Source organism: Heptranchias perlo, chromosome 7 (assembly GCF_035084215.1).
Source record: "Heptranchias perlo isolate sHepPer1 chromosome 7, sHepPer1.hap1, whole genome shotgun sequence".
NCBI lineage: Eukaryota > Metazoa > Chordata > Chondrichthyes > Hexanchiformes > Hexanchidae > Heptranchias > Heptranchias perlo.
Genome location: NC_090331.1, coordinates 8,179,405 through 8,204,029, shown reverse-complemented (window position 1 = coordinate 8,204,029; position 24,625 = coordinate 8,179,405). Strand labels below are relative to the sequence as shown.

Genomic DNA, 24,625 nt, shown 5'->3' with positions numbered 1-24,625 from the left:
GAGGGGGTGGTGGAGGCAGATTTAATCGTGGCCTTCAAAAGGGAACTGGATAAGTACTTGAAAGGAAAAAATTTGCAGGGCTACGGTGGGGGAGTGGGACTAGCTGGATTGCTCTTGCATAGAGCCGGTGCGGACTTGATGGGCCGAATGACCTCCTTCCGTGCTGTAACCTTTCTATGATTCTAATCTGTTTTTTAGCGATGTTGGTTGAGGGATAAATAATGGCCAGGACACGGGAGAGAACTCCCCTGCTCCTCTTCAAATAGTGCTGTGGGATGTTTTACGTCCACCTCAATTTAACGTCTCATCCGAAATACAGCACCTCCGACAGTGCAGCACTCCCTCAGCACTGGCACTGGAAGTGTCAGCCTAGTTTATGTGCTCAAGTCTCTGGAGTGGAACTTGAACCCACAACCTTCTGACTCAAGAGGCAAGTGAGTTGCCCACTGAGCCACAGCTGACACCTTACACCACAAGGAATGATTCCTGCACCTACTGACCTTATAATAAGTGAAGCATTCCAGTTCAGCCGCATACAGCATGTTGAACTTAGTGGGTGCAAAGTGGATGCGAAAAGCCATATTTTTCAAGGGGGGGATGTCGATCATCTGAGGCAGCACGGTGAAGAGGCTGCCTGGCGGGTTCACCCAGAGGACCGTGACCTTTCCTTTCGTGTGGTTCATCATGGAGAGGGGCAGAGGCCCGACCTGGTCAAGCGTCAGGCAGTTCCCGAAATCCAGCTCCTTCTCGCTGACCGTGACGTGAGGTGGAAACATGGTGACATCGCTTCTGATGCCATCGTCAAAATATTCGATGATCGAAGGGATATTGGGGAACGATTCTGGTAGCTTCGGACAGACCTGTAGAGAAGGCACAAGGTAAAATACAGAACGAAAAGTAAAAGTGCAAGGCCATCCACTTTGGACCCAAGAAAGATAGATCAGTGTATATTCTAAATGGTGAGAAGCTAGGAACTGTGGAGGAGGGCAGACATTTAGGGGTCCATGTACAGAAATCACGAAAAGCTAGTGGACAGGTACAAAATGTAATTAAAAGGACTAATGGAATGTTGACCTTTATCCCAAAGGGGGCTGGAATACAAAGGGGTTGAAATGATGCACTTTGGGAGGAACAACATGGAGAGGCAGTATAATCTAAATGGTACTATTTTGAGAGGGGTGCAAGAGCAGAGGGACCTGGGGGTACATATTCACAAATATTTGAAGGTGGCAGGGCAAGTTGGTAAGGCGGTTAAGAAAGCGTATGGGATACTTGGCTTTGTAAATAGGGCCATTGAGCACAAAATCAAGGAAGTCATGCTGAACCTTTACAAATCACCGGTTAGGCCTCAGCTGGAGTATCGTGTACAATTCCAACTTAGGAAAGATGTCAAGGCCTTGGAGAGGGTACAGAGGAAGTTTACCAGGATGATGCAGGGATTGAGGGACTTCAGTTATGTGGAGAGTTTGGAGAAGCTGGGGCTGTTCTCCTTAGAGCGGAGAAGGTTAAGGGGAGACCTGATAGATGTATTCAAAATTATGAGGGGTTTTGATGGAGCAAGTAGGGAGAAACTGTTTCCTCCGGCAAGTGGGTCGGTAACCGGCGGTCATAGATTTAAAATAATTGGGAAAAGCAGTAGAGGGGAAACGAGGAGAAATTTTTTCACACAGAGGGTTGTTAAGATCTGGAACGCACTACCTGAAAGGGCGGTGGAAGCAGATTCCATGGGAACGTTCAAAAGGCAATTGGACATGTACTTGAAAAGAACTAATTTGCAGGGTTATGGGGGAAAAGCTGGGGAGTGGATCTAATTGGACAGCTCTTCCAAAGAGCCGGCACAGGCACGATGGGCCTCCTTCTCTGCTGTAAGATTCTATGATTCTAAACTATGTTACAGTTGTATAAAAGCTCTGGTTAGGCCCCATCTGGAGTACTACATTCAGATCTGGGCACCGCGCCTCGGGAAGGATACACTGGCCTTGGAGGGGGTCCAGCGCAGATTCACCAGAACGATACCGGGGTTAAAAGGATTATATTACGAGGACAGGTTGCATGGACTAGCCTTGTTTTCACGTGAGTATCGAAGATTAAGGAGCGATCTAACTGGAGGTGTTTAAGATGATTAAGGATTCGATAGGGTAGATAGAGAGAAACTATTTCCTCTGGTGGGGGTGTCCAGAACATAATCTTAAAATTAGAGTTTGGCCGTTCAAGGGTGATGTCTGTGCTATGTAATTCTACAAAAGTCCTCTCCAACCCCTCATGGCAATCAAGCAAGCTCCTGGAGACGGTGGCGACTGATATCTCTAGTCCCAGTTAACCCACCTATCTTCGATAACACGAGATGTCTTCCACTCTCAGGAATACGCCCGGCACCCTTTTGAAGTCCTGCGGTAACCCCACGCTCACCACATGGGCCAGCAACCCATTCGACAGGTCAATCAGCTAGTTCAGTAAAGACCAGGAACTGAACCCAAGGCCGTCTGGTCTGTACGGCTCAACCACGCGCTGCCTTTACCGCCTGAACCTTTGGAGGGAGGTGGAATCACAATTCTCAGAATCAGTAAGACCATCTTGCAGGGCCATTCAGGAACTTTATCCCCCATCATTGGGAACAGCCTGGGAAAAACAACAGTACAACTCTTCGATATCCTAGACAGCTAGGGTTGGATGTATTCCTGGAGGTTTCATAGAAACATAGAAAATAGGAGCAGGAGGAGGCCATTCGGCCCTTCGAGCCTGCTCCGCCATTCAATATCATCATGGCTGATCCTCTATCTCAATACCATATTCCCGCTCTCTCCCCATAACCCTTGATGCCTTTTGTGTCTAGAAATCTATCTAGCTCCTTCTTAAATATATTCAGTGACTTGACCTCTACAGCCTTCTGTGGTAGAGAATTCCACAGGTTCACCACCCTCTGAGTGAAGAAACTTCTCCTCATCTCAGTCCTAAATGTCCTACACCCGTATCCTGAGATGGTGACCACTCGGTTCTGGACACCCAGCCAGGGGAAACATCCTCCCTGCATCTAGTCTGTCTAGCCCTGTCAGAATTTTATATGTTTCAATGAGATCCCCTCTCATTCTTCTAAACTCGAGTGAGTACAGGCCGAGTTGACCCAATCTCTCCTCATACGACAGTCCTGCCATCCCAGGAATCAGTCTGGTGAGCCTTCGCTGCACTCCCTCTATGGCACTCCTTTCTTAGGTAAGGAGACCAAAACTGCACACAATACTCCAGGGTGTGGTCTCACCAAGGCCCTGTATAACTGCAGTAAGGCATCCTTGCTCCTGTACTCAAATCCTCTTGCAATGAAGGCCAACATACCATTCACCTTCCCAACTGCTTGCTGCACCTGCATCATCATGTTTCATCACATCACCTTCTGCCTCCAACCGGCCTGCCACCCACCCCCCCACCCCAAAACTTCCGCCATTGGTTGCCTGACACATCCATCCTCGCAGTGCATCGCCTTCCCAGGCCAATTGGAAAGCGATCAGACTCTTTCCCACCTTACTGGATGACTCTTGACTGTCAGCCAAACAGCCTCTTATCCTATCTCTAATTTTCTTTTATAACTAATAAACGGAAATGTTCAAAGAAAATAGAAAAAAAAAACACAACACATGCCCCTATGATTTTTCTCCCGTTTTTTTTTTGCTCGCAGCAGTGTCCTGGAGGTTACTCTTTAATTCCAGGTCAATCCTGGAGGGTTGGTGACAATAATATACAGTACGATGGATTACGTGGATCCTCGGGAACGATACTATTGCACTGGGCTGCGAGTTAGTCGCTGAAGAACAGTGAGAGAATAGCAGCGGGGGGGGGGGGGGGGGGGGGCGGGGGAGGGGGGAGGGGGCAGTTACCTCGTTGTAGTCCTGCTCTGTGGCCACGCAACATTTCTCAGGAGTCAGCATCAGGGCGCCATCAGTGTCGAGCTGCAGCTTGCCTTCCTGCAGCATCGTGCGCAATATGTCCGGCGGGTAGAAGGTCAGTCCGCGCGCCATGTTGGTATGGTATAGGTCGATGTGTTTGGGCTTCAGAATCGCTGGCGTGACCTGGCCTGAGTGGCAAGTGCCAATTAAATCCAGAAACAATGGGTCCTGTAGCAAAGATAGCAGAAGTTTTATGGTTAAAATCTTCAACGGTTGCACACAGTATTTTGTGACCTTCAAAACTAGGGGCCTTCAATATAAAAAAAGTCACTAATAAGTCCAAAAAGGAATTCAGGAGAAACTTCTTTACCCAGAGATTGGTTAGAATGTGGAACCCGCTATCACAAGGAGTGGTTGAGGCGAATAGCATAGATGCATTTAAGGGGAAGCTAGATAAACACATGGGGGAGAAAGGAATAGAAGGATACGTTGATAGGGCTAGATGAAGAGGGGTGGGAGGAGGCTGGTGTGGAGCATAAACACTGGCATAGACCTGTCTGGCCAAATGGCCTGTTTCTGAGCTGTAAACTCTATACAGTAATCCACTGGCAAATGGTAAATTTAGAAATAAGAGATGATTTTGATTGATGAAACTGACTTGATGTTACAATGGTGTTTTGGAAAAAAAATAGTTATTAAGCCTTTCAGTTTAAAATGGGTAGAGTGTCTATCATGAAAGGAATTCGCGACAGTGTAGAGCTTTTATTTTTTTCTCTGTTCCCCCCTCTAATTTCCTCCGTGTCTCCTCTTCTGATGGTGCTGATTTTTCTGGCAATACAGTTCTATAATGCCAGTCGTTCCCCAGTATCTCACCCATTTGGCCATTCCGCACGTGCCTCGAGATATCCTGAGATGGTAAAAGGTGCTACATAAATGCAAGTTCGTCCTTTCTTTAGCAGCTTACTTGTTGCATATAATTTATTTGGGAATAAACACCAAATAAAAACATTTGTAACTGCAATTCTCAAAATCCATCAACTCATCTTAAAATTTTTCTGCCTCAAGTTCATGAAGTTTGATGAAGCTGGTGCAGTAGCTGTTGTATAAATGGACTTTCAAAAGACATTTGATAAAGTACCACAAAACAGACCTATTCGGAAAATAGAAGCACATGGGATTAAAGGGACGGTGGAAATTTGGGTACGTAATTGGCTAAGGGATAGGAGGCAGAGAGTTGTGGTGAACGGATGTTTTTCAGGCTGGAGAGAAGTTTGCAGTGGGGTCCCCCAGAGGTCGGTATTAGGACCATTGCTTTTCTTGTTATATGTAAATGACCTTGGGTAAAAGGGAGCATAATTTCAAAATTTTCAGATGATACAAAAATAATGAGGAGGATAGTAGCAGGCTTCAGGAGGACATAGACAAACTGGTGAAACGGGCAGACAGATGACAGATGCAATTTAATGCGGGTAAGTGTGAAGTGATGCACTTTGGGAGGAACAACATGGAGAGGCAATATAATCTAAATGGCACTATTTTGAGGGGTGTGCAAGAGCAGAGGGACCTGGGGGTGCATATTCACAAATCTTTGAAGGTGGCAGGGCAAGTTGATAAGGCGGTTAAGACAGCGTATGAGATACTTGGCTTTGTAAATTGGAGCATTGAATATAAAAAACAAGGAAGTCATGCTCAACCTTTACAAATCACAGGTTGGGCCTCAGCTGAAGTATGGTGTACAATTCTGGGCACCACACTTTAGGAAGGATGTCAAGGCCCTGGAGATGGTACAGAGGAGGCTTACCAGGATGATACGAGGGATGAGAGACTTCAGTTATGTGGAGAGATTGGAAAAGCTGAAATCGTTCTCCTTAGAGCAGAGAAGGTTACTGGGAGATTTAATAGAGGTGTTCAAAATTGTGAGGGGTTTCTATAGAGTAAGTAAGGAGAAACTGTTTCCTTTGGCAAGTGGGTCGGTTACCAGAGGTCATAGATTTAAAATAATTGGGAAAAGCACTAGAGGGGAAATTAGGAGAATTTTTTTCACGCAGAGGGTTGTTGAGGTCTGGAATGCACAATCTGTAAGGGCGGTGGAAGCAGATTCCATGGGAACTTTCAAATGGCAACTGGACACGTACTTGAAGAGGACTCATTTGCAGGGCTATGGAGAAAAAGCTGGGGTGTGGGACTAAATTGGACAGCATAGGCACGATGGGCCAAATGGCTTCCTTCTGTGCTGTGAGATTCTATGATTCTAACCATCAATGGGAGAAAAACAAATTGCTTCTATCAGCCTTCCAAATGATCTGATTATTTCCAACCTCTAGCCTCCAGTCGTCCCTTCCTGTGATCTGATTGGTAAAGTGCTGACAAACTAATACCCAAATTGAAAAGCTGATGGTGCGCAACATATGTGACTACACTAGCGAAGTGTGCAGAGCTGACCTGTGATCCAATCAGTGGCATCTCAATGGCCGTGTGCAATGAGTTTTTTAAAAAAAAATCATTATAGAGTAAACAAGGCGAAGGTCCAAAGTCCATATTACAAGACGCATCCAAGGTTGAAAGAGCAAAAGTGAAGCTATAATGATTAATTCCTACATTACAACAGTGACTACATTCCAAAAGTACTTCGTTGGCAGTAAAGCACTTTGGGACGTCCCGAGGTGGTGAAAGGCACAATATAAATGCAAGTTCTTTCTTTCTTAATGTATTGTAAACAATTTTACAACACCAAGTTATAGTCCAGCAATTTTATTTTAAATTCACAAGCTTTCGGAGATTTCCTCCTTCCTCAGGCAAATGTTTCTTAATGTAGGTCATTAATATGAAGAAGAGTCTGAGTGGGAGAGAAGATAGACTTCTTGGGAGCCCCCGAGTTAATAGAAAAAGAGTCAGGGGATTAGCCATTAATTACACCTCAGAAGTACTTAAGAGCTATAAAGCGCTTTGGGATGTCCTGAGGTCGTGAAAGGCGCTACATAAACGTGAGACGTTTTCTTCTCCTGCTCTAGAGGGTGACCGATATTATGAGTTTTGGCCGTTCAACTAGGTTTCTCAATGCAAAATGACTTTCACAAATGACTTTCCACGTTGTGTGTTACCTTGGATTTCACTGTACCTGATGGTGGATGAGGCAAGCTACCCTTCTGTAGTAGTTTATGGGGTGGGAGGGACGGAATGTCACCATCAGCGTCTCCGTGGACTCCCCTCCCAGGAAGCCGCAGGGCCGGTCGATGACAAACACGCTTTGGCTGCAGTCAATTTCAAATTGGTAAAATGTCGGTACGTCGGACGTGTTACTGATTTCCGTAGGGTAGGTCACCGTCTCGCTGAGGAACACACAACCGAAATTCAGATTCAGGTGTGCGAGTGACACCACCGGGCCTGGAACAAGAGCACAACAACAGCTTGAGTTTCCTTTTAATAACTTTTCTCTCTCCTAATTTTGGTCCCTACTCCCCTCGGAGGCGCATCAGGAACCCTAAAATTTGGCCAAGGTTCCCACTCCTTATTCTTACCCAGTGATCCCTACTGGAAGTGCACATGTAGATACTGGGCAAGAATAGGATTGGGCTGGCTGTGTTTCCCTCCACAGTCGAACAGCCCGACAACACTCTATTTAGAATAGATTGTCACCTAATGCAGCAAATATTGGCTCAGTTTAAGTTTTAGAAAGTGAATTGGGCAGACCTGGAAGGCTCCAGATTTAATTCCATGTCTCTATTCAGGGTTCAGGAACTTCAGTTACGTGGAGAGACCAAAAAAGCTAGGAATGTTCTCCTTAGAGCAGAGAAGGTTAAGGGAAGATTAGAGGGTTTTGATAGAGTGAATAAGGAGAAACTGTTTCCACTGGCAGGAAGGTCGATAACCAGAGGACACAGATAATTGGCAAAAGAACTGGGGGGAGATGAGGAGAATTTTTTTTACACAGCGAGTTGTTATGATCTGGAATGCACTGCCTGAAAAGGGTGGTGGGAACAGATTCAACAATAACTTTCAAAAGGGAATTGGAAATTAAAAATTTGCAGGGCTATGGGAAAAGAGCAGTGAGACGAATTGGAGAGCTCTTTCAAAGAGCCGGCATAGGCACGATGGGCTGAACGGCCTCCTTCTGTGTATGATTCCGTGACATTGAGGCAACTAATCGCCATCCAGAGAACACTGTAATTAGCCTCGATACCCTTGGACTAAGGAGGATATAAATCAGGTTCCTACTCCCGATCCTGATCCAGCGTCCTGTGCTGAAAAAAATGTTATGTGGAGAGAGGATCAGGCTCAGCTCTGATGCCACAACTCCATGGTCGAATAGCCTACTGACCCTAAATGGCCACTGGGGTGATGTACTAAAGTGCTGCTGCACCCATGGAAAAGTACCCCAAAATGAGTCAGCACCGTTAAGGATAAATGAGGCAGGGGTTGGGGGCAATTCGGAAGAAAATATCCATCAACAATGCCAATGGGAATGAATAATAGCCAAATTATTCACTAAAAATTGGGCAGTCATCGTGAATGCACCAATGGAGGATTCTGCTACCACATAATTGGCAAGAGGGTATAATAGAAAGGATAGTGGTTTATCTCTCAGAGAATTACAGGATAGCAACCCAGCTCTAGACATTACAAGCAGCAAGAGCAAAGTTTAAAAAATATAAATATGAACATCTTCAAATCCCGCCATGGCCTCACCCCACTCCATCTCTGCACCCTCTTCTAGCCTTATATCCCCTCCCTTTGATCCTCCCACTCTGGCCTTTTGTGCATTCCCCCCTCTCTTTGCCCCACCAGTGGTGGTGAATCCTTCCTTGGGGGGTGACTTGGGATGTTTTCAATGTTAAAAGTACGATAGAAAGTTGCTGTTATATGCTCACCATTGCAATTCAAGAGGGTTAAATTATAGGGACAGGTTGCACAAATTTGACTTGTATTCCCTTAAGTATAGGAGATTGATGGGTGATCTGATTGAGATTCTCAAAGTGTTAAAAAGATTCGATAGGGTAGATACCGAGAAACTATTCCATCTGCTGGGACAATCAAGAACAAGGGGACATCATCTTAAAATTAGAGCTGGGCCATTCAGGAGTGCAAGCAGGAGGCACGTCCTCACTCAAAGGGTGGTAGAAATTTGGAATTCTCTCCCCCAAAAGACCATGGGTGCTGGGTCAATTGGAGCTTTCAAGAACGAGATCGATAGGCTTTTGTTGGGTAATGGTATCACCAATGGAGAAAAGGTGGGCAACTGGAGGTACTGGAGTGGATAAAGTTAACCCAGGATATTTAGTTCAAATTAAGCCAGGAAATTGGGACCCGAGGGCATACATTTAAACGAATGAAAATTTAACATGGGTAATGGGAAGAATTCATGTCCTGAAAGATTGCTAAATGTTTAGGGTAATCTGCCAGTGGAGAAAAAAAGCCCTTGGAAATTGCTGTTGGTGACATTAGTGGATAAATGGTTCACACATTTGCCTTTTGTGAACCTCCCCTCCCCTCCTCTCCCTTTCCATCATCGGCGGCCAGGCCTTCACTGAGATTCTCTCCCCAACTCCTCGACCTCTCCTACTTTAAGACCCTTCTCTAAAACCCACCTCTTCGACCAAGCTTTTGGTCACCTCGCCTAATAGCTCCTTCTTTTGCTCAAGGTTATGTTTTTTTTGTGTTGATTACGCCTCGTGTTTTCTATGCTAAAGGCATTTTATAAATGTAAGTTGTTTCTGCAAAATGCATAGGCTGAATAATATCCAATACTTTTCAGTGAATTACTCACATGAGTCCACTCTTGGGAACACAGGGACAGGAGGAGGCCATTCAGCTCCTTGCACCTGTTCCGCCATTCAATTAGATCATGGCTGATCTGTATTTTAACTCCATTTACCCGCCTTAGTTCCATATCCCTTAATATCTTTGCCTAACAAAACTCTATTAATCTCAGTTTTGAAATTTTCAATTGACCCCCAGCCTCAACAGTTTTTTGGGAGAGAGGGTTCCAGATTTCCACTCCCCTTTGTGTGAAGAAGTTCTTCCCGACATCACCCCTGAACAGCCTAGCTCTAATTTTAAGGTTATGCCCCCTTGTTCTAGACTCCCCCTACCAGAGGAAATAAGTTTCTCTCTATCTACACTATCAAATCCTTTAATCAACTTAAACACCTAAATTAGATCACCCCTAAATCTTCTACACTCAAGGGAGTACAAGCCCAGTCTATGCAACTTGTCCTCATAAGTTAACCCTTTTAGCCCCAGTATCATTCTGGTGAATCTGCACTGCAGCCCCTCCAAGGCCAATATATCCTTCCTGAGGTGCAGTGCCCAGAACTGAATGCAGTCTCCAGATGGGTCTAATCAGAGCTTTATATAATTGTAGCATAACTTTCACCCCTTTGTACTCCAGCACTCTTAAAGACCAACATACCATTAGCTTTTTTTGTACCTGTCCACCAGCATGTAGTGATTTCTGCATTGCCTCAGCTTGGCTTATCCTGTTGGAACAATTTGTACCTTTGCACGATCCAGTCACCTTCAGCACAGATTTGCTGCCGTTGCCGGGCCGCGTCACATGGAAGTAATCGACGCTCTGAGTGCCGACCGTCTGCGGCGAGAACTTGATGGGGATCTGCAACCTGCTGCTGGCCAGGACAGTGCCCTCCCTGACCTCGCACGTGAATTCGGGCTGAAGCGGTGCAGGATGCTGGAAATGCATGATTCTAAACGAACTGTTCACCTGCCAAGCACAGGGCAAAAAAAAAAAAATTGGCTTCATACATTTTGCATTAAAACATATCGATTTGGACAGCCCACTGACATTTCAACCTCTGGGAACTGGGTTCAAAATCGAACCCAGGCTGATGGGATGGAAGTCTCCCTTCATCTGCTGGCTTTACGAGTCCTACATAAATTCAGTTTGAGCAGTTCCCAGCTCGTCCGTTAAAATGCCCCGAATTAAGCTGGCAGTCTCATTCAGAGAGACATTGGAACATTAGGAACAGGACTCGTGAGGGAAGTCCAAAACTAGGCGTCATGAATGTAAGACAGTCACTAATGAATTCAATAAGGAATTCAGGAGAAACTCCATTACTCAGAGTGGTGAGAATGTGGAACTCGCTACCCCATGGAGTGGTTGAGGTGAATAGCATAGATGCATTTAAGGGGAAGCTAGATAAGCACATGAGGGAGAAAGGAATAGGATATGCTGATAGGGTGAGATGAAGTAAAAAGAAAGATTTGCATTTATATAGCGCTTTTCATGACCTCAGGACATCCCAAAGCGCTTTACAGCCAATGAAATACTTGTGAATTGCAGTCACTGTTGTAATGTAGGAAACGTGGCAGCCAATTTGCCAATAGGGTGGGGGAGGCTCCTGTGGAGCATAAACACCGGCATAGACCAATTGGCCTGTTTGTCGCAAATAAATTCTATGAGTAGGGCATTCAGCCCCTGGTGCTTGCTCCACCATTCAACGAGATCATGGCAGATCTGTAACTCAACTCCATTTACCCACCTTTGCTCCATATCCCTCGATACTCTTGCCCAACATAAATCTATCGATCTACGTCTTGAAAGCTCCAAATGACCCCTAGCATCCACAGCCTTTTCCGCTACCCTTTGTGTGAAGAAGTCCTTCCTGATTTCACTCATGAGTGGCCTGGCTCTAACTTTGAGGTTATGTCCCCTTGTTCTTGACACCCCCATCAGAGGAAATAGTTTCTCCGTATCTACCCTGAATGGCTGGCATTAGAAAGGCATATTGATGCAGCCGAGAGGTGCTATTATGTAGTTGGGACTTAGGCACATTACTGTGGTGGTTTAGACCCAATTCTACACTGTGTTTAAGCTACAACCAGTGCCCGAAATGAAAAGTGTTCCCTAACACTAATCAATCACCTTCAAGAGAACAAAACTTACAAAAAAAGTAGAAAACACACTAATGCATGGACCTATTGAAAACTTGGACGGAAGGATAGAATACTGTGCTATATATATATATATATATATATGTTCTGCCACTGCATCCTCATTCATCGATAAGAAAGAACTTGCATTTATACAGCGCCGTTCACGACCTCAGGACGTCCCAAAACACTTTACAGCCAACGAAGTACGTTTTGAAATGTAGTCACCGTTGTTGTAATGCAGGGAAACACGGCAGGCAATTTGTGCACAGAAGATCCCACAAACAGCAATGTGATAAATGACCAGATAATCTGTTTTAGTGATGTTGCTTGAGGGATAAATATTGGTCAGGACACCAGCGAGAACTCCCCTGCTCTTCTTCGGAATAGTGCCATGGGATCTTTTAAGTCCACTTGAGGGGTCAGACGGGGCCTCGGTTTAGCGCCTCATCTGAAAGACGGCACCTCCAACTGTGCAGTACTCTCTCAGTGCTGGCACTGGAGTGTCAGATGATAATCGAGGCATCACACAAGATGGTAAATCAACATTATCTGTTCGACTTTTGTCAGTAAAGAAGAGTACTGTATGCTTTCAATATATTACATATTGGTCCAGAATTTGCTGTAGCCCGTCACCGAATGGCACCTGCCGTTTAATCTCCATGAGATTTTGCGCTGGAAGTGAGAGATGGAAACGGCACGGCGCCCCCTACAGGGCATCTGGGATCTGGGTGAACAGGACAAACAACTGTGTATCTCCTTAACCAATCAGACTGAAGGACTGTGAACAGTGCAGACTGAACCAGGAAGTGTCAGTTAGAATAGTGAATTCAATGTCAAATCAGATACAGAAAGAGAAATAAAGAGAGGCAAAGAAAGATTTAATTAAGAGAGAGAGAGAGAGAGAGAAAAACAGAGATGGAAAGAAAAAGTTTTTTAAAATGTTTAATTTAATTTTGTTTTCAATCTCCAACCATTAAAACCTGAAGGAATGAGACTCCATACTTGTAATAGTTAATTTTCAGTGCCAGAGAGGTTGTTTGGCAGTAATTAACACTCATCATGCCATTAAAAAGGGTACTTAGACTGAAATAGACAAGCCCTAACTTTCTCTGGCAAGTTCAGTTCGTATATACCATACAAATACAGGAACTTCACGCCGTTCAGTGCATTCGAATGGTGAGTCAGATAGTGAGATGCCGTTTTTGCGACGCTAACGGCTGAGCAGTGCTTCTCGGACAGCAACTTCCAGTTTTTCGCATTTAACTGCGCATCTGCCCCTCGAATGAAGTTGCTGTGCGATTTCCGCATTAATAACGGTGAGCGCCATTGGCCTCACTGTTATTTTGACAGCAAATTCTGGGCCATCACATTAAATTACATAGAATTAATAGAACGCAGGCACTGTAGGCTACTTAACTTTTGATGCAAATTTATTACTTTCGCAATAAGAAATTTCAGAGATTAATTACGTTACACAAATGGAATTTCAACAAGCAGTTTTACAAAAAGTTGCAGTAGCTCCAATATGCCAGATGGTGGCACTGCTGGACTGCTCCAAGCTACTGTTCACCAGCAGCTGCAAGTTGGCGTTCGAGCTCCTAATCTATTGGGTGCTGCAAGAAAAAATTAAGCTCCTCCGGTCATCAATATAGGAGAGTCACCGATAAATCCAATAAGGGAATTCAGGAGAAACTTCTTTACCCAGAGAGCGGTGAGAATGTGGCACTCGCCACCACGAGGAGTGGTTGAGGCGAATAGCACAGATGCATTGAAGAGGAAGCTGGATAAACACAAAGGAATAGAAGGATATGCCGATAGGGTGAGATAAGGTCAGTTGGGAGGAGGCTCATGTGGTGCATGGACCTGTTGGGCCGAATGGCCTGTTTCTGCGCTGTAAATTCTATGTCACTGTAAGGGTTTTCAGTGAATTGAACCTGGGCAATCTCAACCCACTTTGTAGTGGAAGGGCTTTAAAAAAAAAACGGCCCATATTGATAACCTTTACTGACAAAGCATTTAACTTGTGCTACACCTGACCTGGAAGGGCTTGATGTGGTTTGTGGCGAGGGAGCTCCGCTGCTGTCCTGGCCAACATTGCACCCTCAACTAATGCTGCCAAAAAAAAAAAAAAATTAACCAATCATTCGTCCCTGTTGTTCGTGGGATCTTGCCATGCGCAAACTGGCTGCCATGTTTGCCCACATAACAACAGTTACTGCACTTCAAAGTAATTCATTCAATGTGAAGCGCTTTGTCATGCTATATAAATAGATGTCTTTGGTTTTCTTTAACTCTAGTCGGTGCTCTACCTGACCTGGGAGTGCTTGATGAGACACTGTATTGTAATGGAAGCTTTATTCTTCTTCGACATTTCAACATTACAGCAGTGACTACACTTCAAAAGTACTTCAGTGGCTGTAAAGCGTTTTGGGATGTCCTGAGTTGGTGAAAGTTGTTATATAAATGCAAGTCTTTCTTCTTTTTTAATCTAACCCAGTCTGTGCCTGGCCTGGGAGTGCCTAATGGGAGAGAATCATAGAATCTCATCATAGAACACAGGAGGCAATTCGGCTCATTCTGCCTGTGCCGGCTCTTTGAGAGAGCTGTCCAATCAGTCCCACTCCCCCTGCTCTTTCCCCATAGCCCTGCAAATTTTTCCTTTTCAAGTATTTATCCAATTCCCTTTTGAAAGTTACTACTGAATCTGCTTCCACCGCCCTTTCAGGCAGCGCATTCCAGATCATAACAACTCGCTGTGGGAAAAAAAAGCTTTATTTTGCACCTATACCCGACTTGGGAGTGCTTGATAGGATAGTGTCAAAAGGGAGCTTTACGCTATGTCTAACGCATACTGGCCTGAGGGTATTTGAGATTGGCACTGGCTGCACTAAGCGGAAACGCATTCCATTCCCCAGCAGTGGCAACCCTCACCTTCATTAGCACAGAAATTACCAGATATTTAGGATGCCTCCTCCAACTCTGACCTCTTTCCCGTCCCCGATTTTCATCGTTCCACCATTGGCGGCCGTGCTTTCAGCCGCCCAGGCCCTAAGCTCTGGAATTCCCTCCCCGAAGCCTATCCGCCTCCCTCTCTCCTCCTTTAAGACGCTCCTTAAAACCTACCATTCTGGCCAAGCGTTTGGTCACCTGACCTAATATCCTCCTTACGTGGCTCGGTGTCAAATTTTGTCTGATAAGGCTCCTGTGAAGCGCTTTGGGTGGTTTTTACTAAGTTGAAGGCGCTATATAAATGCAAGTCGTTGTTGAAAAACAGCAATCCGGCAACAGCACCAAAGATGGTGGCACGGAATAGTTTGGGTAGACCAAGACCTTGACTCTCGCCTACCAATTTTTCCCCGAGTCTGCCCCGGGAAACACTTACTGTTGAGTGGTTGTGAATTTCCATGTACTTCTCAACCGTGTTGCCAATAGCAACGTGTCCAAAGTGTAGGATGCTCTTCGTGTCCTCCTGCCCGGAGGTCTGGGACGGTTCACCTGACGCGCTCAACAGGAGGTGAGGGAACTTGGCTGTGGAATAGAAGAACGCGATTAGAACACCAGAGACTTGATCACGTAATCCTGACTGACACCGCCAGCGCAGGACTGGGGGGAGCGCTGCACTATCAGAGGTGCCGTTAAACCGAGGCCCCGTCTGCCCTTTCAGGCGGACGTAAAAGATCCCACGGCACGATTCGAAGAAGAGCAGGGGAGTTCTCCCCGGTATCCTGGCCAATATTTGTCCCTCAATCAATATCATTAAACAGATTATCTGATCATTATCACGTTGCTGTTTGTGGGATCTTGCTGTGCGCAAATTGGCAGCCACGTTTCCTACATTACAACAGTGACTACAAATCAAAAGTACTTCATTGGCTGTGAAACGCTTTGGCACATCCTGAGGTCATGAAAGACACTATATAAATCTAAGTTCTTTCTTTGTTTTTTGCTTTAATATTTTTTCTCTCCTAATTTTCATCCCTCTTCCCCCGAAGGTGCTGACTCATGGCACGGGAACCCTAAAATTCAACCAAGGTTCCCACTCCTTATTCCAGTGATCCCTACTGGAAGTGCGCATGTAGATACTGGGGAAGAACAGGGTTGGGCTGGCTGTGTTTCCCTCCACAGTCGAACAGCCTGACAGCACTCACTGTTTGGAATAGATTGTCACCCAATGGCTTTGTTCAAGTTTTAGGAAGTGAATTGGACAGACTTGTAAGGCCCCAGGTTTGATCCCATGTCTATACTCAGGAATCAGCGACGTCCTGAGGTGGTGAAAGGCACGATATAAATGCAGGTTCTTTCTTTATCTCTTCTTTACGACAAACGTGAATATCGCAGAGATAAAGTTAGTTCTCACCTATCGCCTCCAGCTTCATGTATTTCTCGCAGTCATCATCTCCAAACTTGCAGGTGGCGATCACGTCAAACACGTTGGGGGTCTGGGGCTGGAAGGCGATCTTGATCTTGCAATCTCCCCACGGTGGCAGGGTGCCACTAGATGGTATCAAACTGAACGGACTCTGCACTTCCAAATAGAAGGGCGTTGGAAGCTTACTGCAAAGACAGTTACAACGTCAGCATCAACAGCTTGCGTTCATACAGCGCCTTTAACGTAGTGGAACGTCCCAAGTCACTTCACAGGAACGTTATTCAGACGCAATTTGACACCGAGCCACATAAGGAGATATTCACATATCAGGACAGGTGAGTTGGTCAAAGAGGCAGGTTTTAAGGAGCGACTTAAAGGAGGAGAGAGAGAGAGAGAGGGAGGTTGGGGGGACGGAGCGGTTTAGGGAGGGAATTCCGGAGCTTAGAACCTAAGCGGCAAAAGGCACAGCCGCCAGTGGTGGCGCGATGGAAATCAGCAATGTGCAACAGGCCAGAATTGGAGGAGCGCAGAGATCTCGGAGGGTTGTAGGGCTGGAGGAGGTTACAGAGATAGGGGAGGGGGCGAGGCCATGGAGGGATTTGAAAACAAGGATGAGAATTTTAAAATCGAGGCGTTGCCGGACTGGGAGCCAGCGAGGGCAATAGTTCGAAAGCATCCTTGCCTCGATGAGTAAACGTGCCGCCAAGCGTGGCGTTGAGCCAGAGAGGGCCAGGGATTGATCCCCCGCTTTGTGATCAGCTGATCTCTGCTACCAGCAGTTGGGGGACTGCAGCTGGGCTTCAACAACCCTGGCCTAAAGACGGCAAAAAAAAAAAAAAATCAGCCAGGGTTGGTTCCCGTTACTGTGTCAGCTGTGGCTCAGACAGTAGCACTCTCGCCTCTGACTCAGAAGGTCGTGGGTTCAAGTCTCACTCCAGAGGCTTGAGCACAAAATACAGGCTGACTCTCCCAGTGCAACACAGAGGGAGTGCTGCACTGTCGGAGGTACCGTCTTTCAGATGAGACGTTAAACAAAGTTACCCCATTTGCCCTCTCAGGTGGACGTAAAAGATCCCACGGCCACAATTTCGAAGAAGAGCAAGGGAGTGTCCTGACAAATATTTATCCCTTAACCAACATCACTAAAAAACAGATTATCTGATCATTCTCACACTGCTGTTTGTGGGACCTTGCTGTGCGCAAATTGGCTGCAGCGTTTCCTACATTACAACAGTGACTACACTTCAAAAAGTACTTAATTGGCTGTAAAGCACTGTGGGACGTCCTGAGGTCGTGACAGGCGCTATATAAATCCAAGTTATTTCTTCCTTCTTTTGACTAGTAGTGAATGACCTTTCCCCCACCTACCCCCAACACCATTCCCACTTGGACAAATAGCCCGTTGACGCTGACCGTCTGGCCTCGTGGATGGAGAATGGCCACCGGCCAAGATACTCCAGCCTTCAGCGAGAATCAGTGGGCCAGATCTTCCTCTGTTTTTCTTGGGCATGAAATAAAATCGTTTGGGCAAAGCGGGTGGAGGAAAATCGGGCAGGGGAGCTTCACACACTCGCGACTGGGCGATAGGGGTGTGTAATTCTCGCTGCGGACCCTGCGCAGCTGATTAGTTAATGGACCATGCAACGATAAAGGAGAATCCATCACTGCATCTTCAAGAAAGGAAGGGAGAAAAACTGGGAGGCAAAAGAAGAAATAAAAAGAAAACTATTATTTTTAAAAAAATGAACAGCCTGCTCACACTCGCTGAATGAGGCACACCCTTGAAGAACAGAGGATGCAGAGAGCTGTGGATGAACGGGGACTTCAGGAGCAGTGGGTAGAAAAGAGGAGAGAATTGGGGGCAGGCCTGAGGAAGAATCGAAAATCCATTACGATATCCTTTATTGCGTTGGCAGGAATGAAAATGCATTTTCAACACTTCTTTTTAAATTTGTTTCTGTTAGGTCTGTGATGCTGGCAAGGCCGACATTTATTGGACATCCCTAGTTGCCCTGAGAAGGTGATGGGGACTCTCCTTGAACCGCTGTAGCTCTTGTGGCGATTTCTTGGACAGCACATCCCAAACCCTGCGACTTCAAGCACTGAGAAAGACGAGAATAGCAGCATCTTGGGAACACCATCATCTCTCTCTCTCTCTCTCTCTCTCTCTCTATATATATATATATATAGAGAGAGAGAGAGAGAGAGAGAGAGGTGAGTTGCTGCAGTGCATCCTGTAGATCATACATACAGCAGCCACGGTGCATCGGTGGCAGAGGGGGAGGGGGTGGATATTGAGTCCAGTGGCAGACGCATTGCGACCAGGCAAACTGTTCGGTCCTGGGTGGTGTCGAGCTTTATGAGTGTTGTTGCGGCTGCACCCATCCAGATAAGCGGTAAGTATTCCATCACATTCCTGACATCTGCTTAACAACAGGGAGTCGGGGCTGGTCTGGCACTACCCACTTCATTTACTTTAAGGTAGAGCCTAGCCAGACATCCAGACCCGAGCACTTGCCGGCAAAGGTGGCCGATAGCAATCGGGAGCGGGAAACCGGGCTGATTCTTTATCCCCGCTCTCTCACTCATAGACGCCTCGGCTAATTGTAGCAACCACTGCCACCCTGGCTCAGATCAGTTATTAACGCACACCAGGGATCAAGCCCGTGAGCTTCCCAATACTCAACAACAACTTGCATTTATATAGCGCCTTTAACGTAGTAAAATGTCCCAAGGCGCTTCCCAGGAGCATGATCAAGACAATGAAATTGACACTGAGAAGGAGACATTAGGACAGGTGACCAAAAGCTTGGTCAAAGAGGTAGGGTTTAAAGAAGAGAGAGATGCAGTGGTTTAGGGAGGGAATTCCAGAGCTTAGGGCTGAGGCAGCTGAAGGCACGGCCACCGATAATATTGCACAGTAAAGGGGTTTAAGGAAGGAAGCAAAACACATATAAAGTAATTACCAAAGGTCACAGAAATAGGAAGGGCGAGGCCATGGAGGGATTTGAACACGAGGATGAGAACTTTAAAATCGAGGTGCATGTCCACACCATGTGGTGCATTTGGAACTGAACCATTAGGGACGCTCAAGTTTTCATTCTTGACTGTGACTTTTTAATCTAATTTCAAATGGATAATTTTTGCACCTGATGCATTGAACAAAAATTAGGGACATACATTTAAGAATAACAATTCAAGCAACTTGCAGTGCAAAAAGTCAAAAGTTAAATGCCCTAAAGTATCTTTTCGGTAAAACCAAAATATATTGCGATCTTCCTGCCTTACCTATTGTTGTGGACGTGAAACGTGGTCTCTGAGCTTTCGAAGATGGCACAGACTGGCATGCACACCAAATCTGGTATCTGCAGGTCGTGGAGGGGCACAGAAGCACGCAAGAGAATAGAAAACGTCCCGGTTTTCATTTCGAACACAATCCGATCCTCATAGTTCTGCTGCAAGGAGACAAAAAATCAAGACGAAAGTAACTCACTGCGGGGGGGGGGGGGGGGGGGGAAGTCAAACTTTTATCTTCACCGTAAGATCTCAAGAGGGTAAGAACGAGAAAAGGGAAGGAAACCTGCTGTCCTTTCCCGGTCTCCAATGTGGATGACTCTTAACTACCAACAAGCCACTTGGTTGTAACACCACCTTCTCAGGGCGACGAGGGATGGGCGATAAATGCCAGCCTTGCCAGCGATGCCCACATCCAGAGAATCTACAAAAAACACCTCTTACCTATCCAATCATAGCCAGCGCAATCGTTTCCCATTACCTCCAGAGACTCCCTAAGGATCTATCCTTGCCCCCTCCCACCTCCTCTTTCTCATCTACATGCTGTCCCTTGGCAATATCATCCGTTGACATGGGGTCAGCTTCCACTTGTGCAGTGACGACACCCGGTCTATCTCTCCACCACCTCTCCTGAGCCTTCCAATACCTCTGCGTTGTCAGACTGATTGTCCGACATCCAGTCATGGATTACCCACAATTTCCTCCAGTTAAGCACGGGAAAGACCGAACGCTATCATCTCCAACCCCCGCCACAAACTCCGTACCCAATTCCATCCCCCATTCCAGGCCAATGACTAAGACTGGACCAAACTGTTCGCAACCTCGGCATCCTATTCCACCCCAAGCTCAGCTTCTGTTCCTAGACTTGATAAATTGGGCCAGTGGGCCGATGAATGGCAGATGGAGTTTAATTTAGATAAATGTGAGGTGATGCATTTTGGTAGATCGAATCGGGCCAGGACCTACTCCGTTAATGGTAGGGCGTTGGGGAGAGTTATAGAACAAAGAGATCTGGGAGTACAGATTCATAGCTCCTTGAAAGTGGAGTCACAGGTGGATAGGGTGGTGAAGAAGGCATTCAGCATGCTTGGTTTCATTGGTCAGAACATTGAATGCAGGAGTTGGGATGTCTTGTTGAAGTTGTACAGGGCATTGGTGAGGCCACACTTGGAATACTGTGTACAGTTCTGGTCACCCTATTATAGAAAGGATATTATTAAACTAGAAAGAGTGCAGAAAAGATTTACTAGGATGCTACCGGGACTTGATGGTTTGACTTACAGGGAGAGGTTAGACAGACTGGGACTTTTTTCCCTGGAGAGTAGGAGGTTAAGGGGAGATCTTATAGAAGTCTATAAAATAATGAGGGGCATAGATAAGGTCGATAGTCAAAATCTTTTCCCAAAGGTAGGGGAGTCTATAATGAGGGGGCACAGATTTAAGGTGAGAGGGGAGAGATACAAAAGGGTCCAGAGGGGCAATTTTTTCACTCAAAGGGTGGTGAGTGTCTGGAACGAGCTGCCAGAGGCAGTAGTAGAGGCGGGTACAATTTTGTCTTTTAAAAAGCATTTGGACAGTTACATGGGTAAGATGGGTATCGAGGGATATGGGCCAAGTGCAGGCAATTGGGACTAGCTTAGTGGTATAAACTGGGCGACATGGACATGTTGGGCCGAAGGGCCTGTTTCCATGTTGTAACTTCTATGATTCTATGATTCTAGACTCTCTCCATCACAAAGACCACCTACTTCCACATCCGTAACACTGCCTGCCTCCACCTATCAGCTGCTGAAACACTCATCCATGACTATTCTAATGCTCTCCTGACCTGCCTCCCACCCTCCCTCCCTCTTCATTCTCCACACATAGCAGCTCATCAAAATCTCTGCTGTTCTATCCTATCTCATACCAAGTCTCATTTGCCCATCACCTCACTTGATTTCATCCTTTCAGAATACCAATTTTACCGGCCCAGAATTTGCTGTGGCCAGTCAAAGAATGGTGCCCGCCGTTGGTTAGACTGCCCTTGCCCCGTTTGATTTCCGGGAGATCTTGCACTGCAAGTTGCTTGAAATGCGAGATGGAAACAGCGCAGCGTCCCCTTCAGGGCATCTGGGACCTGGAATCATAGAATGGTTATTGCACAGAAGGAGGCCATTCGACCCATCGAGCCCGTGCTGGCTCTTTGTAAGAGCAATCCAGCTAGTCCCATTCCCCTGCTCCTTCCCGGTAGCCCTGCAAATTTTTTCCCTTCAAGTGTTTATCCAATTCCTTTTTGAAAGCCACGATTGAATCTGCTTCCACCGCCCTTTCAGGCAGCCCATTCCAGATCATAACCACTCGCTGCGTAAAACAGTTTTTCCTCATGTCGCCTTTGCTTCTTTTGCTGATCGCCTTAAATCTGTGTCCTTTGATTCTCGATCCTTCCGCCAATGGGAACAGTTTCTCTTCATTTACTTTATCTAAACCCTTCGTGATTTTGAACACTTCTATCAAACCTCCTCTTAACCATCTCCGCTCTAAGGAGAACAACCCCAGCTTCTCCGGTCTATCCACCTAACTGTAAGTCCCTCATCCCTGGAACCATTCTAGTAAATCTTTTCTGCACCCTCTCTAAGGCCTTCACATCCTTCCTAAAGTGCGGTGCCCAGAATTGGACACAAACTCCAATTGTGGCCAAACCAGTATTCTATAAAGATTCAACATAACTTCCTTGCTTTTGTACTCTATGCCTCTATTTTTTTAAAATCTCCAATTAAAAGCTGAAGGAATGAGACTCCACACTTGTAATAGTTAATTTTCAGTGCCAGAGAGGTTGTTTGGCAGTAATTAACACTCATCACGCTGTTAAAAAGGGTTCTTAGACTGAAATAGACAAGCCCTAACTTCCTGTGACGAGTTCAGTTCGTATCCACCGCGCAAGTACAGGAACGTCACGCCGTTCAATGCGTTTGAATGGTGATTGTAAACAATTTTACAACACCAAGTTATAGTCCAGCAATTTTATTTTAAATTCACAAGCTTTCGGAGGCTACCTCCTTCCTCAGGTGAACGATGTGAAAATGAAATCCTCGAGATGAAATCGCATTTATAATTCACAGAACAATGCTTGGTGAGTACAGACAGTTTTTTCAACTGCCCGTTGCCAAGGCCATCAGTGTGCAGACAGACAGGTGTTACCTGCCAGGTCTCACAGAATATACAAATCACCAAAAAAAAACAACAAACAAAAAAAACAGAGATAGAGAGGTAGAAACATAGAAAAGACAGCAACTGACCCGTTATATTAAAAACAGATAACATTTGTTCGCTGGTGGGGTAACGTGTAGCGTGACATGAACCCAAGATCCCGGTTGAGGCCGTCCTCATGGGTGCGGAACTTGGCTATCAATTTCTGTTCTGTGAGACCTGGCAGGTAACACCTGTCTGTCTGCACACTGATTGCCTTGGCAACGGGCAGTTGAAAAAACTGTCTGTACTCACCAAGCATTGTTCTGTGAATTATAAATGTGATTTCATCTCGAGGATTTCATTTTCACATCGTTCACCTGAGGAAGGAGGTAGCCTCCGAAAGCTTGTGAATTTAAAATAAAATTGCTGGACTATAACTTGGTGTTGTAAAATTGTTTACAATTGTCAACCCCAGTCCATCACCGGCATCTCCACATCATGACTACTTTGAATGGTGAGTCAGACAGCGAGATGCCGTCTTCACGAAGCTAACGGCGGAGCAGCGCATCTCGGACAGCAACTTCTGGATTTTCACATTTGACTGTGCATCTGCCCTCACCTGAAGTTGCTATGCGACTTGTGCATAAATAACGATGAGCGCCGTCAGCCTCACTGTTATTTTGACAGCAAATTCTAGGCCAGTATGTCCCCACTACTGCGTGTTACTGTTTTTTTTTATTAAATATGAGTCCAGTGCCCTACCCTTCCTGTCCGCCTGCTCCCCCTGTTGATCACTCTCTGTATAAAAACACCCTGGTGTCTGTCCTAAACACGCTCGTCACAATCCTGAATCTCCGATCCTTCCGCCCTTGCACGCCTTAGTTCCTGGTTTACTCTATCCTGTTACATATCTTCTCCAGTTCAATAAGACGTTGCTCTTTGGGGTTGAAGACCCCCTAGTTTGTTACAGTTCATCCCTGAAGAGCCTCTTTGCCCTTCTCAGCACCTCCTCCAGGGCATGGACATCGCCCTTAAGTCATGGCGACCAGCACTGTACACATGGGTGAAAACATGTCAAGCAACACATGGAAGCACATCACGCTAGTCAGTTTCAGAGTGGCACTGGCAGGAAACCTGGGAGCAGGTCACCTACTTAGCATGGGGTGTGACACATGACGTGGAGAGATCTCGAAGAAGGCACGGGGATATAATGTGACATGAAATTTACCAGGAAAAGAAATAACGTCAACCACTACCAATATTGTTCTTTTTTTTTTACCTTCTCAAGACCACAGAAAGTGACTGGCAGCGAGTATGAGGTCCCTGCACTCAGGAGCACTGGCTGTGGGAACAGCGTAGTGAAGAATTTAGTGGACGGAGAGCTGTGAAATAAAAAGAGGCAGATTTATGAACATGTTTTAAAAGGAACTGGGATGTAATTAAAACATTGAAATGATTGCAGTATTGTGTCCAATTCTGGGCACCACACTTTAGGAAGGATGTCAAGGCCTTGGAGAGGGTGCAGAGGAGATTTACTAGAATGGTTATGTGGGCAGACTAGAGAAGCTGCGATTGTTCTTCTTAGAGCAGAGAAGATTAAGGGGAGAGTTTTTAGAGGTAGAGGAATGCTCTGCCTGAAAGGGCGGTGGAAGCTGATTCGAAAATAACTTTCAAAAGGGAATTGGATAAATACTTGAAGAGGAAAAATTTGTAGGGCTATGGGGAAAGAGCAGGCGAGTGGGACTAATTGGATAGCTCTTTCAAAGAGCAGGCATAGGCTTCTATGCTGTATCATTCTATGCTCTATGATTCTACCTTAAATCTGTGTCCTCTGGTTACCAACCCTTCTGCCAGTGAAAACAGTCTCTCCTTATTTACTCTATTAAAATCCTTTATGATTTTGAATGCCTCTATTAATTCTCCCCTTAACCTTCTCCGCTTTAAGGAGAACAATCCCAGCTTCTCTAATCTTCCATGTAACTAAAGTCTTTCGTCCTTGGTACCATTCTAGTAAATCTCCTCT

At 45.8% G+C, this 24,625-nt stretch overlaps 1 protein-coding gene across 5 annotated transcripts in view; it reads right to left on the bottom strand.

The window, feature by feature from the left end:
• cfap65 (cilia and flagella associated protein 65) overlaps positions 1-24,625 on the bottom strand; it is a 156,079-nt gene that overhangs the window by 111,980 nt on the left and 19,474 nt on the right. For all 5 annotated transcript variants that reach the window (XM_067987025.1, XM_067987026.1, XM_067987027.1 and 2 more), the window contains exons 4-11: positions 23,882-23,984; positions 19,426-19,592; positions 16,126-16,322; positions 15,151-15,296; positions 10,374-10,596; positions 6,997-7,262; positions 3,870-4,106; positions 501-860 (exon numbers count right to left, since the gene is read on the bottom strand). In XM_067987025.1, coding sequence (XP_067843126.1) covers positions 501-860; positions 3,870-4,106; positions 6,997-7,262; positions 10,374-10,596; positions 15,151-15,296; positions 16,126-16,322; positions 19,426-19,592; positions 23,882-23,984 — 1,699 coding nt within the window. The remainder of the gene's footprint in view (positions 1-500; positions 861-3,869; positions 4,107-6,996; positions 7,263-10,373; positions 10,597-15,150; positions 15,297-16,125; positions 16,323-19,425; positions 19,593-23,881; positions 23,985-24,625) is intronic.